The sequence below is a fragment of the Triturus cristatus genome, chromosome 9 (assembly GCF_964204655.1).
Source record: "Triturus cristatus chromosome 9, aTriCri1.1, whole genome shotgun sequence".
In the NCBI taxonomy this organism is placed as follows: domain Eukaryota; kingdom Metazoa; phylum Chordata; class Amphibia; order Caudata; family Salamandridae; genus Triturus; species Triturus cristatus.
The window spans coordinates 1,233,367,543-1,233,383,782 of record NC_140592.1 but is presented as its reverse complement, the minus strand read 5'-3'; the positions used below and the strand labels follow the sequence as shown (position 1 = coordinate 1,233,383,782).

Genomic DNA, 16,240 nt, shown 5'->3' with positions numbered 1-16,240 from the left:
AGCACAGCAGCAAAAACATATACAGCATCAGATGCATTCCAGTTTCCAAAGCCTTTGTCATGACGCGTGCGCACATAAGACCTTCCTATTTACATGGTTATCATGACATTGAAAACAGGCAAATATCTAATGCAGTCGAGTCGGCCATATTGGAACATGTTCAATGAACTCAAATATTGTACATGAATTCCTGTTAATGTTTAATATAACAGTTGCTTATTGCCGCTTTTTTATATAATTGGCTGTAATATTTGCAAAATACTTACAGACTGCAGCCCCAGTGGGCAAACAATGAGCAACCAATAATAGTTTGCAAATAGATAATGAGCCTATTTACTGATCTTAGATGAAAAATGAAAATGACTCTTACCCAGTAGCAAGACACTTTAGGGACTCCACGAAGGCAATACTGATCTTCTGACCTACAGTGTGCTAGACCAAGTAATGAACTCTAGGAGGGGCGGGACAGAGAATCTAGACTCAGGCAATTGGAAATAGGTACATTCTGAAAATTGGAACCAATGAACCCCATGGTTTGAATATTGACAAGGAAATGTACACGTATTTCTAACTGTAATTGTACAATGTTAGCCCTCGTGTTTTTTAAATGTGTTTATTATGACACTATAAAAGTGTTTTGTTTTGTATATTTACTGACACTTATTTTTTGTATCTTTTTGCAGGCATGAGTTTGAAAATGTACACTGAGTCAATCGAGAGTTGTTTGGAATGCAGAAGAGCTAAGATATCTTTTCTTAAAACTATTTGAATTATGTTTTCTTAATAATTGTTTATAATATTATATTGTATGGGACAAGACTAAATAAGTATTTGATCAGTGTTGAATGCCATGAAATCATGTATATCGTTGCTTTAAGATTGGTAAATAGGCTCATTATCTAGTTGCAAACTATTATTATTTTCACACTGGTTGGCCACTGGGGCTGCAGTTAGTAAATATTTTCCAAATATTACAGTCAACGGTAAGCAACAGCGATATTAACCATAAACAGGAATTCATGTAGAATATTTGAGTTCATTGAACATGTTCCAATATGGCCGCCTCAACTGCATTAGATATTTGTCTGTGTACAGTGTCGAGATAACCCTGTAAATAGGAAGCTTGTGCGCAGGCGTCGTGACAAAGGCTTTGAAATCCGAAACATGTCTGACGCTGTATATGTTTTTTCTGCCTTGCTGATTAAAAACTACAACACTGCTCAGAGTGCCGTTCGGTAATCGATTTTCTGTTACAGAAGTTGCTTATATTCTTTATTGTAAGGCGCACTGTCATCAACGCATCAACATTGACATGGACCACACATTTTAAAACTTCAAAATAAATAAATTAAAACTGATTACCAAAAAACACATGTCACATAGTGATGACGACATTAAAAACTGTGTTTTCTGCATCCACATTTACCAGCTTCCTTAATGCATTACAACTGGAAAGCTGCTGCAGGCGTAGCCTAACCTCAAGAATCTATATGTAGGGCCCTGCCCAGATTTTTAATGCAGTGCTTAGAACCAGCATACTTTATTCAAGCTATAAATACAAGATTTTATATCAAGTCTTCTATTTCCAGGGCTTAACTATGCACCCATTCGACCACATCTAGTCATGGTGTGTGGGTGCCTGCACACCTGTGGCTGCAGATCCTGTTAGTTTTTTTAATATCACCCACTAACAGAATTGAGACGATATGAAAGTGCCCCTAATGCGTGATGCCTTCTCTATCAATCAATCAGGGAATTGTGAGCATGCTACTCACCCGTGAGGGTCTCAAGGCGCTATGGGTACTATCGTAGAAAGTGGCTACAGGGCCTTATCCAGGTAAATACTATTGTTTTCTATTGGTTTCTCAAGAACTAAGGGCCTGATTAAGAGTTTGATGGAAATGCACTGCCATCGCTTTTTCGGCAGCCTACCCGACCGCTTCCTGGCCAGTCTGACTGCCCGATTATGCTCCTGGGAAGAACTCAGCTACAAGACCACCACTGGACCACCGCCGAGACTCCTGTTATCGTATCGACGAAGCCAGAGGCAAGACTTGGAGGCAGTCCAGTCAAGGTTCCCGCCATCTGGATTACGATCTGCCCTTCCTTCAAGCTTTTCCTGGCGGGGACACCGCAATGCGCAGGTTGGAGGAAAGGCACAAAAAGAGGTGAAAACGCATGTTTTTTGGGGGTCCCACTTTGGAATCTGTGTCGGACACCATTGTCCCGGTCCCACCTGTGCCGCTGCCACCAGATCACAACGCTCTGCAACCTAGATGTCTTCTGGGGACCACAGCTGTGGCGATAGGGCAGTGAGACCGCCAAATTCCTAATCAAGCCCTAAGATACTATTTTTATTCAAATTGGATATTCGAGGTGTACCCTATGTACAGGTGACTCTGGAAGGGTAGCAATCTCAAGGAGTGAGGGCAAACTTTAGGAGTTAGTAAAGGGACCGGAACACAAAAACAGTATGACACAGTAATCACACTTGATAAACTGAAGATCTGGTTAGGATTAAATCTTTTGAAGAGACCACTGGCCATAGTTGGAGATGGCTTGCATGCACGTAAGCCCCAAAAATTGCCTCAGGTTCTCATGCCACCTGCTGGTCTCGCTACCCCTCACTAACGCCTTCAGGTGCCTCAGCAAACACTGTGCAGTGTCCTGTACAATGATAATGGGACATTGGCCACCCTAGTGTACCTGGCCTTGTGACTCCAGTAGTAAATGGCAGTACCCGCCACGGATACCTCCTACAAATTATTAATTACCAAACGTCCTCAAATTCCTCGAACATTCTTTCGCATAGGACCTTCACTGCCCTTCTTTGTCCCCACATACTTCTCCTTTTCCTCTATCACCCCTCCTTTCCTCCGTGATGACCCCCCTGCCACTTTTCCATCCCAATCGCTGTCCCCTCTGCAGCCAGTTTACTTTGTTGTGCCGACCCCCCACCGCCTCTCAGCCTCGCCTTCCCATCTCCACTGTTGCCACTTTCCCTCGCTAACTCGGATTGTCATTTTTTCTTTCTCATCTTTCCTTCTGGGCCCTTTTCCTTTCACGGTCCTTTACATCCTGTCTCTTCTCATGTCCACTCCCCTTCTTATGTCACACTCTCCTCTTCTCCTCCCTCTTGCCTTTCCACTGCCCCTGTTCTCTTCCTCCGTTGTCCCGCTGCTGGTTTTCCTACCATTAGTAATCTCAGCGTCCCCTCTTGTCATCCTTCCTCTGTTTCCTTCCTTCCGCCTTTCCTCTCTCTCAGCCTTCTCCTCTCTTTGCGCTCTTTCCTCCGCCGGCCCCACATCCCTTCCTCCCGCTTCCCCTTTCCTCTCCCCCTCCCCTCTTCCTCTCTCTCTCCCTCCCTCCCTCCCCGCTCGAGCGGTGACGCGCCCCCTCAGCCTGGCTGGCTCTGCCTGCTCTGTCCCTCCTCCTGCTCCAGCTTCAGTGTGCTCGGCTTGGTGTTTGGGCCTCTCCCTGCTCTGTCGGGATCTCCGCTCCGAGCGTGCCTCCTCCCCAGAGCCTGGAGAGATGCGGCGCTGGAAGCCCCGTGCAGCAGGCGGAGGCAGTCCGAGCCTTGCCCCCTCCTCGCCCTAGTGAGCCGGGCTCTGGCTGCAGGGGGTGCCGGCCGAGAGTGCAGGAGGGGCCCTGCCGCCCCCCGCCCGCCGTGCAGCCTGTGGATTGGGATTGCCGTTTCCCCTGGAAGGGGCTTGGCCTGCTGTGTGTTTTTCGCATTATTTTTCTTTGCCCCACGATGGGTTTTCGGGCGGGTGGGGCCTCCCACGCTCTGCCCCAGGCCGGATCCCGGTGAGAGAAAAATGAGCGAGGAGACGGCGGCTTCTACCAACGAGTGAGTGCCACATTCAGCAGGGTGTTTTGGGGGGCGGGGGTTCAGGTGGGGGCGGCGGTACATGTGGGGTGTGGGTGTAGCACGCTGCCGCCTCCTGCCCGGGAAGCATTTTATAGCCAGAGCGTTATTTTAAGGAAGCATCAATAGTGGTGGGTTTGTTTTCTGACAGCGCCGCATGTGTGGGGTACATCCTGCCCGGAGGGCGCATGCACTGGGGCATGGAAGGGGTTAACGTTCATTCCAGAAGTCCGCATGCATGTGCTGATAACATGCTGAACTGTAGGAGACGTGCAGCGGCTGCATTCCGGGCTTTGAAGACGGCATGCATGTGCTGGTAACATCCTGCGCCGAGGCTGCCATGCAGCGCCGCATTCCTAGCTTGGAAGAATGCATACGTCCGCGTCTCTTTCCAGCCATAGGGCCGCTTTGATTGCCCGTCTGTTTTGAATACCAGCAGTTCCAGCTGCTGCTCGCTTGGGCCTCTTAGCACTGACACTTGCATGCATTAGGCAGGGGGTTGGTTGCACGCATAGGCGACTATGCTAAGCTTTCTTCTCCCAGGAAGCTCGGCCGGTTTCAACCAGTAACTCGGATAACATGACTTGTGCAATGGGATGCAACAATCTACCCTATAAATCCCATCCGAGGAATGCATTCCTCTTATCGCCCGTGAAGATGGTCACTGCTTCGGAGCTGTGCTGTTTGCGGTCACTCGCCCTTCAAACTCTTGTGCTGACACGTTTTCTGAATTTGAGCCGGGTTTTGCTGGTTAGTGTGCGACAAGCTTTGAGGGAAGAGTGCCCAACCGAGCATCACTCGCACCAGCCAGTCTGTAACATGCGCCATGCATTGGACTAGGGGCGTCTGGGAAGTACACTGGACCCCAGAGATGTTCTCACGATCCCTAGTATTTAAACTCATATTTCTAAAAGTAACCACACTGGGCTTCGTACATTTGATCAGATATGTGTCCCACCTGCCCATGCATAGGAACAGGCGTGTCGAACCAGCTGCCTGTGTTATTGGGCTGCTTAGGTGTAATGCAGATGTTGAGCCATGCACTTGTGATGTTAGATTGTTCAGAAGCACCATCTACACAAGCGTACCTTTCTGGTGGCGTGCTGCATGCAGTGGGCCGAGATGTCCAGCCATGCATTCCTAGCATCAGCCTATTATTGTGCTCCATGCAGGATGGAGGAAGGATGACAAGCCAGGCATCAGTTGATGGTCTCCATACCTTGGAGCAAATGTCTGTGGAGCCACACTTATAAGCAAGCAGCCTCGACACAGAGTGTTAATGTGCTCCCGGTATTGAGTGTTGGTGTCTTGGAAAGCATGTCTGCTGCCATTCGGTGAACACACTTGAAACACTGCAGTGGCGGTGTCTACCCAAGTGTCCCGGATCCCATGCCAGGGGCCGCATGTTAAGGTAGAAGCAGATATTCAATGGCCTCTGCATCGAGTGTGTTGATGTCTCACTTAGCATTCTTGCAGCCAGTCTGTTTACAAATGTAAATACACTGCTGCTGTGCCACCCAGCTGGGATACTGGTCGGATAAAATGGTGCATGCCAGGGGGTAGTGGTATCCAGTCTATAATCTGTGAACACGGTCTGGTCATTTGGAGACTCAAGCCAAGCTCTGTGAATATTCAGTGAACACATGCATCCTTTCAGAATTCTAATCTAGATGCATGCAGCTTTAATGGTGAAAGCAACCCCATCACCACTGGTTAGTTGCTGGGGAAACTTCACCTACACATCCCTGTAAGGCCTTGCATGAACCAAGGCAGAAGCAGATTGAAATCCGCATCAGTGATCATGCAGGCCTGTGTAGCCATGCATCGGGCACGTAGCTGCACGACTTTATTAGTTAAGAGCTGCATTAGTTACATGCTGTAGAGGGGGGATCTGGGCAGGGTCTAACGAATGAGGGGGTGCCGCAAACTTGGTGGATTTCCTTCATCGGAGTCAGCCGGCCATTTTTCTGGCACTGGCACGTTCTTTGGGACGGAGGTGGTCAACCAATGCCACAAGGCTTGCAGAGGGAATCTCCTTTACCTCTGATGAGAATCAGAGGGTAGCCGAAGTCTTTTTTGTTGGTGCTGCGACTGTGGGTTGGTTGGGCGTTCATGTCCTTGCCTACCGATGCCTACTGCACACCCAGTAACCCCTCAAACACACAGTGCCCTTGTCAGTCAGCTAAATGCATGCAGGGAGTTCAGATTGGTTGCCCTTGGTGATTTGCATCCATGCCCACGTTTGCCTCCATGGTGTCGTCAAGAATAGGGCTGCGCAGCCATGCTGTTCCTTCTGTCAAGTGATGCATGCCTGGCTATCTTTTTGTGTATTTGTGTGGCAGTTGGTAGATGGGTGGTGGTCAGTGTGTGTCAGGAACCATGCAATGGCTTGCTGCACGGAATGGCATGTGCAGCTCGCAAAAGAATAGGTCTTCTTCAGACGGTGGTTAACATTTTCAAGTAGGCCTGCATTCCAGTGGCTTGTTGAACCGCTGCTGTGGCTACACCGGACATGTGACGACATTGGACGAGGTCATGCTTCGTTTGTGCTGTATTTTGAGACCGTCGCACATCACGAGCCTGGTGCGTGTCCTCGTTTAAATGTGACGTCCAGAGATGATTTCTTGAGGCAGAAGAGCGTGTTCGGAGGCCGCAACATCTCCACAAAATGCCTATGTTTTTTGGCGGCTCTGTACAAAGGTCCTTTTGAGTCCCTTATGGGTGAAATCCCACGCATCCTGCCAGGCAGCGCATGAATGTCAGTGGGCACGAATGCGCTTTTATCCCGGATGCTGGAATCCAGCGTCTGGTGGTCATTTTGTATTTGGTTTTTAAAATACATACATTTTTGTGCCCAAGCAGGTAGGGCCCATGTTTGTTTTTTGTGTGCTAAAAATGCAAATCTCGCCGTTGAGTGTCTGCTTTTGAAATGTTGCAGGTCTATTTTTTGTGCGACCCTTTTGTGAAGTGTACATTTTGGGAACGTCGTCTGATACCTTTTACAGCCTTTCAAGGCAAGGAAGCCATTGTTGTAAACAAGCCCTGGATTTAGTAAAAGCTAAGGAGAGTGTTATACATTATGTTTGTGTACACGTGTGCTTATTAACCACAGAGTTGATGGTATTACGTTATCTGGCCATGTCTTAAAATACACACTTTCCATTTACCTCATCGTTGATTTTTTTGTATCATGCTTTCCAGAGAAAACAGATTTTAATTCGGCCGTGTGAAAGAGGGCTTAAACTGTGTAGAATCGGTACCAAACAGGAGGCGCGAGGATATTTTATAGTTCAGGTTTATACACTCTCTTCTGAGATGAATGGATTCGTTTCATTATCGAATTATCCCTTTTATTTGTTTACATTTCACAGAACTACCGAAGGGACGGGGTTATATAATTTTAAACAATCACCAAAGGGGAAGAAGCTATGTGTATTCATTGGTGTATATGCATACAGATACTGAGAGGAACAAGCGACTGCAGACAGAGCCGCCATGTTCTTTTTTGTGAATCGCTGCAATTTGCATGCCACAGCGTTCATTCATGAAAAAACCCATAACCGAGCATACGAAAGCGGCCGGCAGACCTGGAGGGGGTAGCTTGGGAGGGTCAGCTCGCCACCGCTGGCAGTGGGCCTGGGGACCGAGCAGGCTGCAGGGAGGGGAAGGGCCGCCGCCGCCTTGTTGACACCGTTCATGTGGGAAAGGAGTACAGCAGCTCAGGGAGGCTGTGGGCGTCACGTGACCCCCCTCCCTCCATTCATAAAATACCTGCCGTGTCCATTCACAACACAGTACAGTGTGTGCTCTGCAGACAAGCATTCACAAAAAGACCTCGTTATCAAAGGGGGAGAGAGACAAGCGGAAGTGCGCCGGACAAAGCCACTCCCAGGCCTTCGGAGGCGAAAAGACAAATGTGTTTTTGTCGGCTTGGAAGCCGAACCTTTCTGCCTTCGCAGGCCTGGAAAAGGCAGAAGTGCATCAGATTTCGGCCAGCGCCGTAGCTCTGAACGCACGCACTCCAGGGGTGAGTCATGCTCGGGGGGAGGGGAGAGCGCGGAGGAGCTGCACAAACAGGCCACCCCCGTCTGTCTGTATCTGGCACTGCGTTTGTAAAAGCCCTCATCTGGGCCAGCAGCTTGGTTTTATCTGGTTACAAAAAAGGGGGAACCGAAGGCAAAATTGGAAACGTGATTTTAGAGCAGAATTTCCTTACGGTGCTTTCACCGGGCCGTTGATATACCCGGAGTGCACCTACAGCTGGCGTGCCCAAGTCCATTCAGGAAAAGACTGCTTCTGAAAGGCAGAAACTATGGTTTATCTGTAGTGGAATAAATAAAACGTCGATGTATAAAATTCATGATGACCTCGTTCATTCGCCTCTGTAGGGCGTCTGAAATGGGCTTCACTTAAAAAAAATTGAAAATGATTATTTTTGCCGCATCAATAACAGAGATAGATAGCCATGCTGGCTGACTGCGTGTTTCTCCAAGTAATTCATAAAATGGCTGACAGTATTGCAGATTTGTGCCTCTCGCTGAGCCGCACACAGGCTGCTGAGACTGATCACAAATAGTCCACTTTCTGGGATTGATCAGCTTTGAAACGCATAATGTTCGAATACATTTTTACATTTCTAAACAATAAAGAATACACACTGAGTAAATTATGTATATCGGAAGCACTCGTGTATTTTTAAGCAGTTGTAAATAGTGCCACAGGCTGACCGGATGCTTCAGAGCTTTGTGTATTTACGCGCCGTGGGAAGGATGACTTTGAACCCTTTCCCCGAGGTAGAGTCAGCAGTCACCGGGTGCAGTACCTGGAAGGCAAGAGCGCTCTTGTTTACCATTGGTGTCCCAGAGCACCTTGTACTTTTAGGCTCCAGTTGCCTAACCAGGTTACTCCATATATAAAATATGTCAACCAGCCAAGGCTTGGTGCAGAATGTGGAAGAGGGTGGTCCTTAGAAACAGTTTGGCACAGTGATCACACTCAATATTCCCTACAGTCAGAGCTATACCATTTCTAAACAAACATTGGCATAGCAAAAAGGTCTAACCTATAGAAGGGCTATTGGGTTTGCTCAGTGCTTTAACTGGGCCGGTGCGCACCGGTACTGAGTACCGGCACTTCTCTGTAGACAGGGAGAGTACCGGTACCCTGATCGACAGCGGGCTCAGGTTAGGCATCTCCTCCAGGGCAGGGCTCCCCTGCAGCTTGTAAGTTAATGAGCCGTGAAGTAGCCGCCCTTTTGCAGAGTTGATGCTGAAGATTCCAGCAGCGCCCATTTAATAGTTCCCAAACTGCTGGGGTTTGAGTGGGCACTTGTCACAGCAGGGGTGCCACATCCATTGGGGTGAATGGGCTTCAGCTCCCCCCTCAGGATCTGTGGACCGGGCTGAGGCTGCTGGTCTGACTACCCAGTCCAATGCCAAACACTTCGCTAGCCTTTCTCTCCTCATAAGGCCATCCATTCGCTGTCAGTCCTCCATAAACCTTTCCCACCGCTTTCCTTGTCCCCTGCGGTACCTCAACTCATAAAAAAATCAGCAATAATGTGTGCTAAGTGTTGGCGCTGGGTGAGAATCCCATCCTCATCGATAAAACACAATACGGCGCACGTCAGCCTGTACATAACAAACAGGGCTTTTGCAGGAAAGCATGGCACAGGTTTTGCCTTCCCAAGAAAAGTAAACAAAACCATGTCTGTAAACGGTACAAAACTCAAAGTTGTGATTTATTTTTTTGCTTTTGTGCTATTAGGACTTTATTACAAGCACCACTACTTACATATAAGCGCTGTATGAATACAATTTCAATGCAATATGGACGAAAATCAATGATGCATTACGACAATGGAGTACATAAATGTTTTTGTTCAGTTTTTTTATAGTGCCACACAATACAATTCTAAACGCTGTAAATAACAGACCTTGTGAAAACTTAATTGAATGGTACTCTTAGAAGGTAGAATCTACTTTTGAAGCTTCAAAGCAGTCACCTGAAGAAAACTAGATGTTTCCGTAGCGAGCATTTCTGGCCAGATGTACTATTATTCAATTGGCAAAAAGGGGTAGCAAATTGAGTAACAACTTTTTGTAAATGGAAGCTCTTTTTTAAAGCAGCCCTTTTCCCTTAAAGGAACTGGAGAATCTTTAATTTTTAGGTCTTGCTGAGCCCCAACGCATTCGCTGGCTCGGAGAGACATTTTGTATTTGGGATTTTTAAAGTGCTGCCTGTTGCCTAAAGCTTGAGTGCACGCGAGCGTGCACGCGCGCAGCCGGCAATCACTGCTGCACGCGCACCACTCGCGTGCTTGCCACACAGCACGTCCCTTCCTAGCGATGGCGATCACTTTCGCTTTGATCGCTATTACTTTCGCTTTCACGGCTGCGCGGCCGTTACTTTTATGGCCGCGCGGCCAATGCTTGTTTTTTTCTTGCTTGCAGCGCGCGATCACTACTCGCGGGCACCCCTACAGCGCGCGCGCATAGCACACCACTCGCGGGACGCTGTTTTCTGTCCAGTTTCCTTTTCTCTACGACCCGATCATTACGTTGAAATGCTTGTCTTTCTCTTCAGTGTGCAGGGTCCTAAGCATAGGGGGCTCTCCCCTGTCTTACTCCTCTTGGGTCCATCCAATATTCAGTCCTGTGGAGACAGCTGCTCCGTGTGGCACAGCTCCCGTGTGAAACCCTCATGTTGGTTGTAGTGTGTCCTGCATGAAGCAGGGGGACTCTGCTGGTACTGATGTTCTGAACTCTCGCGCTGATTCCTCTCCTTGCGTGCAGTATACGCAGCCAGCCTGCAAGGGGTCCGTCCCTGCTGACACCGAGGCTGACATGATGTATCTTTAGGTGAGTGCGGCCACGATTTGCACGTACATTCCTCTGACGCTACTTGGTGGTGTAACCCACAGCACCGTGCTTCTTCCTTCTACAGTATCTTTCCTCTGGCACCCACTACTGGTGGCTTCCTTTTTGTTTTGTTTCACCAATCGTACACACACCCGATTGTCACTAATAATTTTAATGCAAATACAGTACATAATACCAGATGTCCTTTGGTTTTTTGAACCAGCATACTGGTGCGCTCTTCTTTTCCACATTTACTGCTTCCTCTGTTTGGTCATTTTTTGTTTACACTTTTGGATCCTCTTTGTATAGTGTGAAGTCACCTGTTCCTGTACTTTCCACAACATAGGGTCTCCACGTGATCAGAGCTGTCACCGTTTCTGCACCCATGCTTATTTGTTTATTCTTTAGGTTGATACGCCACATTGTGGTTCCTTCTGTTTTTGTTTTTATTTTATGTTTTTGTGTCCTTCCCAGCCCTGAAGAGTCACAATTGTACCACGTTGTGACGAAACACGTGTCGGCTGGTTTGTTCATTCTGTATTGATCCGGATAAAAAAATCCCCATTAAGATACTCCTGATGTCAACCTGCATAATTCCTGCAAGAAAAGTTATTTAATTTTGGTTTTCACACTAAAACCATCACCCTTATACGTGTGCACAGGACTTTGTTCTATATTCACAGTGTAGGTCTTGACTTACACACTCGCAGGGGTTGTTTTGTTTGGGTTTGTTCCCCCTGACCTGTTAGCACCGTTCTTATTCATTTTTCATCATAGACTATTTGCGTACTTGCCAGAGTGCCATTTCTTCCTGTCCTCAATCTAAACCCTTTACCGATACGGCCTCATTATGATGTTGGTGGGACCACCACAGACAGGACTTCGGAGGCAGTTTCACCGACAGACAGCCCTTCGGTGCGACCGCCGCATTACATTGCTGGCGGATGGACCCTTGTCTGTTGGGGGACGGACCGCAAATATCTTTCCAAATGTGGGCTACATTTCTGTGAGTTTGCCCAAGCATATGACTACCAATGTTACCGAATGACAATTGAAACCCAGATTTACTATGTAGAACCATGAAGCACAGTTTCAACATTCTAGGTGTTAGATCGTTTGGAATTGAGTTACCCCCACTTGGAAGCAAAAGAATTGTCTCCTGCACTAACATTTTTTTCCAGCTACCATAGTTGCATTATGTGCTGGTAAATGCAGTATGAGCAGATCATTAACCAAAGAAATGTGCTTGAACACCAAGATGATATGTCTAGTTAGGCATGACCACTGGCCCATGTGTTTTAAAATACGATATTGCACACATTCTGTTTCCAGAATAACTGACATTTCATACTAGTATTGTTCCTGTATAGTGAAGGGACCCCCCCCCCCCCACAAGAAATTCTGACTAGTCTCTAAAGATGGTTTCGTCCACCCTTTTCGAAGTGTTAGCCCCCCCCCCCCCCCGAAGATTGGTTCTAGTTGCGCCCCTGTGTCACACTGTGATTAACAGGGCAGGGTCTCTAGGCAGACCCTGCACTGTCAATCAGATGTGCAGCGACCTTTCGTAACAAAGTGCTTCATCCCCCTACCCCCACCCCTCCCTCAGGTGCGTGAAATGAGTTGGGGCCTCCAGTCACTAATCCAGTCCCATTTAGGGTATGGCCCTGGCCTTAGTAAAGTTGTTGGCAGCACAGGACAGTCCTCCACCTCAGTAGGTTTTCTTTTCATGTTTTTGTTCAGCACAGGAGCTGCTTCCTTTTACATGATAACAGCTACTGACCTGGGTAATGGGTTCATGGGTGTGAATTTAGCCCTGCCCTTGGGGAAATGAATAGCAGGGAACCTGCAGTGCTCCAGGAATGAGCTCCCATGCAACTTGTGATGTATTTGGTTGTGGGAAAGACGAGGTGAACATAGAAGGAAGGGGGAGGAAGGATTGTAAAGAAGTCAGGTGACAGGTGAAGTTGGCATTGCCACTTTTTCAGATAAAAATGACAGATATTTGTTGAGTTCTGAAATCATAAATGGGCTTAGAAATGGTATTTTAACACAAATTTGTGTAAAGTCAAAACTCTGGTACATTTCTTGTTAACTTTAATATATATATATATATATATATATATATATATATATATATATATATATATACAAGTGTATGTATATATGTGTGTGTATATATATGTGTGTGTGTGTGTGTATATATATATATATATATATACACACAAAAATATTGAAATATAGCAGAACAAAATAATGGCCAGGTAGCAAACTTAGGGGATGGAGGGGAGAACTGGAGGCAAGAAGGGGGAAAAAAACGGTGAGAAAATTTAAGAGACTTGTTGAGAGAGTAAGGCAGAAGTGGGAGTAAGAGAGGCAGAACTAGCGAGAGAAGGTTAGAGGCTGGGTAAAGATGAGAGGCAAGTGGAGCGGATATGTGGATGTAAAAACACGGAACCAGCAAGAGACAGGAAGAGCCTTTTCGTAGGGAAAAGGGCTGTGGCAGTGCTATGAATGGGCCAGCACTCACAGGTACTGAGTACTGGCAGTTCTTATTTTTATCACTATAAGTACTGCACTTCTCTACTGTGAGGAGAGTACCAGTACGCATGAAAGGTAGGCGGATTGGCTGCAAGTGCTGGTGAGCACTAGGCTGCTGTCAGCGTTGGAACCTATCTGACAGCCAAGACCCACTGTGTTCCTGAGCTGAGCTGCGGCTGAACTATTCAGCGTGGGCTTTTTTGCATGATGTCCCTGTGTTCACTGTGTTTGACAGTGGAGGCCCCATTTAGGTCCTGTGCTGTTAATCACATTCACACTATTGTGTGGATTTGTGCAAACACAGGAAGGGGGCAGCAGGCTGACAGCGACTATTAAAAAAGCCATGGGAGGTAAGGAGTTTAAAATGGCTTTAATGTCACCCGAGACTTTGTGTGAGTGTTTGCATCTGGCTGTGTGCTTGCCTGCTTGTGTGTGCCTGTTCTTCTGTGAGAGAAAGAGGGAGAGAATCAGAACACTCTCAAGAGATATTTTAAGCGGACTGTGTAGAATGCTTTTGTGTACATGTGTGCTTGTTTCTTTCAGTGTGTGTGTGTGTGTGTGTGTGTGTGCACGCTTGAGAATTTATAGTATTGTGCCGAACAACAACAAATAAAAGAATGGCATTAAGAAGCAGCAAATATTACAAAACAAGGAAATGTTAACATATCATCCTGTTTGGCTTTCATTTTGTGTAATTAGTTAATCTGTTTTGTTGACATAAATGCATGTCAAATGTGTTTTGATATGTGCTGCAACTGATACAGAAGTTATTATGTATTATTATATCTTCCTATAGCCCCGCCTCTAGCCCCGCCCACTTGCCACACCTCAAGCTCATTTTAATGAGTAACTGCACTTATTTTTTCCATTTAAAGCACTGGCGTTTGCTAATGTGGTGTAGCCATGTTGTACACCAGCGTGCCTGCTGTTCAGCCTGGCTTAAAGTTAGTGGCGTGAAGTGTTGTAGAGTGGAATGGCGAAGTGTGTGGTGTATTAGAGTCGCATAGAGTGGTGTATAGCGGATTGGCCTGGTGTAGAGTGCATTGGAATAGTGTTGCAGAGAATATGGAACTCTTTTCCTAGCAATCTACGATGCAACCCCTCCTTCCCTTGCTTCAAAAGAGACCAGAAACTCCTTCTCAACAAATACTTTAACTCTTAACCTTACTGAACTTTGTTAATTATCTCTCAATACAGGACTAGACCCTCTCTCATAGTTGGTTGTTTGCTTCTGTTGTCTAATAAGTCCTGTCTCCATTAACACTTACTATTCTTTTGACCGCTTTCGGTTCCCACGCGCACCGTTTAACACATTTTCTTTATTTTTCTTTGGTGGGTATTAGAAGTCTCGCTTCATATGGTATTGCGTTCTTGATTTACTGTATTCTTCACGATCATGTAAAGCGCTCTGATACCTTTGGGTCTAGCTAGCTCTATATAAAATGTATTAAAAAAACTGTGGCGTAGAGTGCAGCAGCGAAGAAATCACTGGCGTTCAAAGCAACATCGTAGAATGCAGTGGCATAATTTGGAGGGGTGCAGAGTGGAGTAGTGAAGAGTATAGTGGTGTAGTGCTCAGTAGTGTTGAGTAAAGTGGTGCGGGTAGAATAGAGTGCCATCGAGTGGAATGGCGTACTGTGGAGTGAGTGATGCAGAGTAGAGTGGTGTTGTTAAAAAGTGCCCTTTTTTGTTATGGTCACCCCCACTGTTTGTTTTAGATAGTGTCTTTATAGATCTGGAAGTGCACTGGGATCTGCTAATCAGGTCCCAGTGCCAGAGCTTTTTCCCTTAAACTGTAACTGTTGAGTTGGTAAACCCAATTGGCATGCACTTATCACTACTTATAAGTCCCTAGTCGATGGTACCAAGGGTACCTAGGGCAAGGCTGATGAGAGGGGCACCAGGGCTGCAGCACTTTATTGTGCCACCTTGTATGACCCAATGAAAAGTATGTCTGCAGGTCTGCCACTGCAGCTCTGCACGAGCAGCCTGAGTGCTCAAGAATGACTCTACACCCGCCGCATGCTGCAGAGCCACACCACTGCCTTAATGTAAGTAAGTCACTCTTAAGGTTGTCCTTCTGAGCCCAGGAGGTAAAGTGCATTGTATTAAAGGTGTGGATGTATATGTACAGACATGTATATCCCTACAGTAATCCTGTAAAACTATGTTTTACTGTGAGTTACCGCAGTCCTTAGAAGTAACATGGGCTGGCTACAGAGAAAACTCGAGATAGCCAGTTCCATTATGGAACGACCAAATTGTGTTGTTTGGTATCAAACATCATACATTTTCATCCCCAACATGATTCTCGTGTCAAGAGTGAGCTGGCAAGCACCTAGGTGCCACTCTGGGTGGGTACCTCCCTTGGATACAAAGCTCCAGTGCCTTGGTGGGCTTCCCCGTAGCTGTTTGCCACCAAGACAAGAGTCCGCCCTCCTGATGGGATATGTGCTAGCACTTCCCCAGGATGGAGACAAACGCCTGGGCAGAAACAAGGTTCCACCTCCACCCTCCCAGGATGGCTAGTGTTTACAGTCATCAAGCCGGTGAGCTTCAAAGGCTTTCACCACCCTTGATGTGTAATTACCCTGTCCCCCACTCAAGGACAAAGCCCTTCCAGCCCTGCAGCTCAGGCAGGCGGGGAAATTAGTTATTCAGGAGACGTACACTCCCCAAAGCCTAGCCACACCATTAGGGTGGGCAAGGAGGACTGTACAGCTAAGGATGGGTTCTGCCATGTTGAAAGATCGTAAAATAGAATATTGTGTTTAGCACAGTGATGTACACCTAGAGGATGTTGTCGCTACAGGGATGGGTTAGCCTCAGGGACCAGTAAACCATTGGCCACTGTCCCTCACACCCTTAACAACCCCTAATCCAGCATTTATAGGGCTCCCCTGGCACCAGAATTTCAGTTCTAACTTGGAATCTGAGAAGAGGCATAAAAAAGGCGCCAACACAGACAAGAGGA

The 16,240-nt window shown here is 46.9% G+C and overlaps 1 protein-coding gene across 2 annotated transcripts in view; it reads left to right on the top strand.

Annotated features, from left to right (window-relative positions):
- Positions 1–3,200: 3,200 nt before the first annotated feature.
- Positions 3,201–16,240, top strand: part of SPRED1 (sprouty related EVH1 domain containing 1) — a 406,087-nt gene continuing 393,047 nt past the window's right edge. Inside the window, exon 1 of one of the 2 annotated variants that reach the window (XM_085627327.1) lies at positions 3,201–3,850. In XM_085627327.1, coding sequence (XP_085483453.1) covers positions 3,819–3,850 — 32 coding nt within the window. In that variant the 5' untranslated portion in view covers positions 3,201–3,818. The remainder of the gene's footprint in view (positions 3,851–16,240) is intronic. The other variant, XM_085627326.1, reaches the window with a different exon arrangement.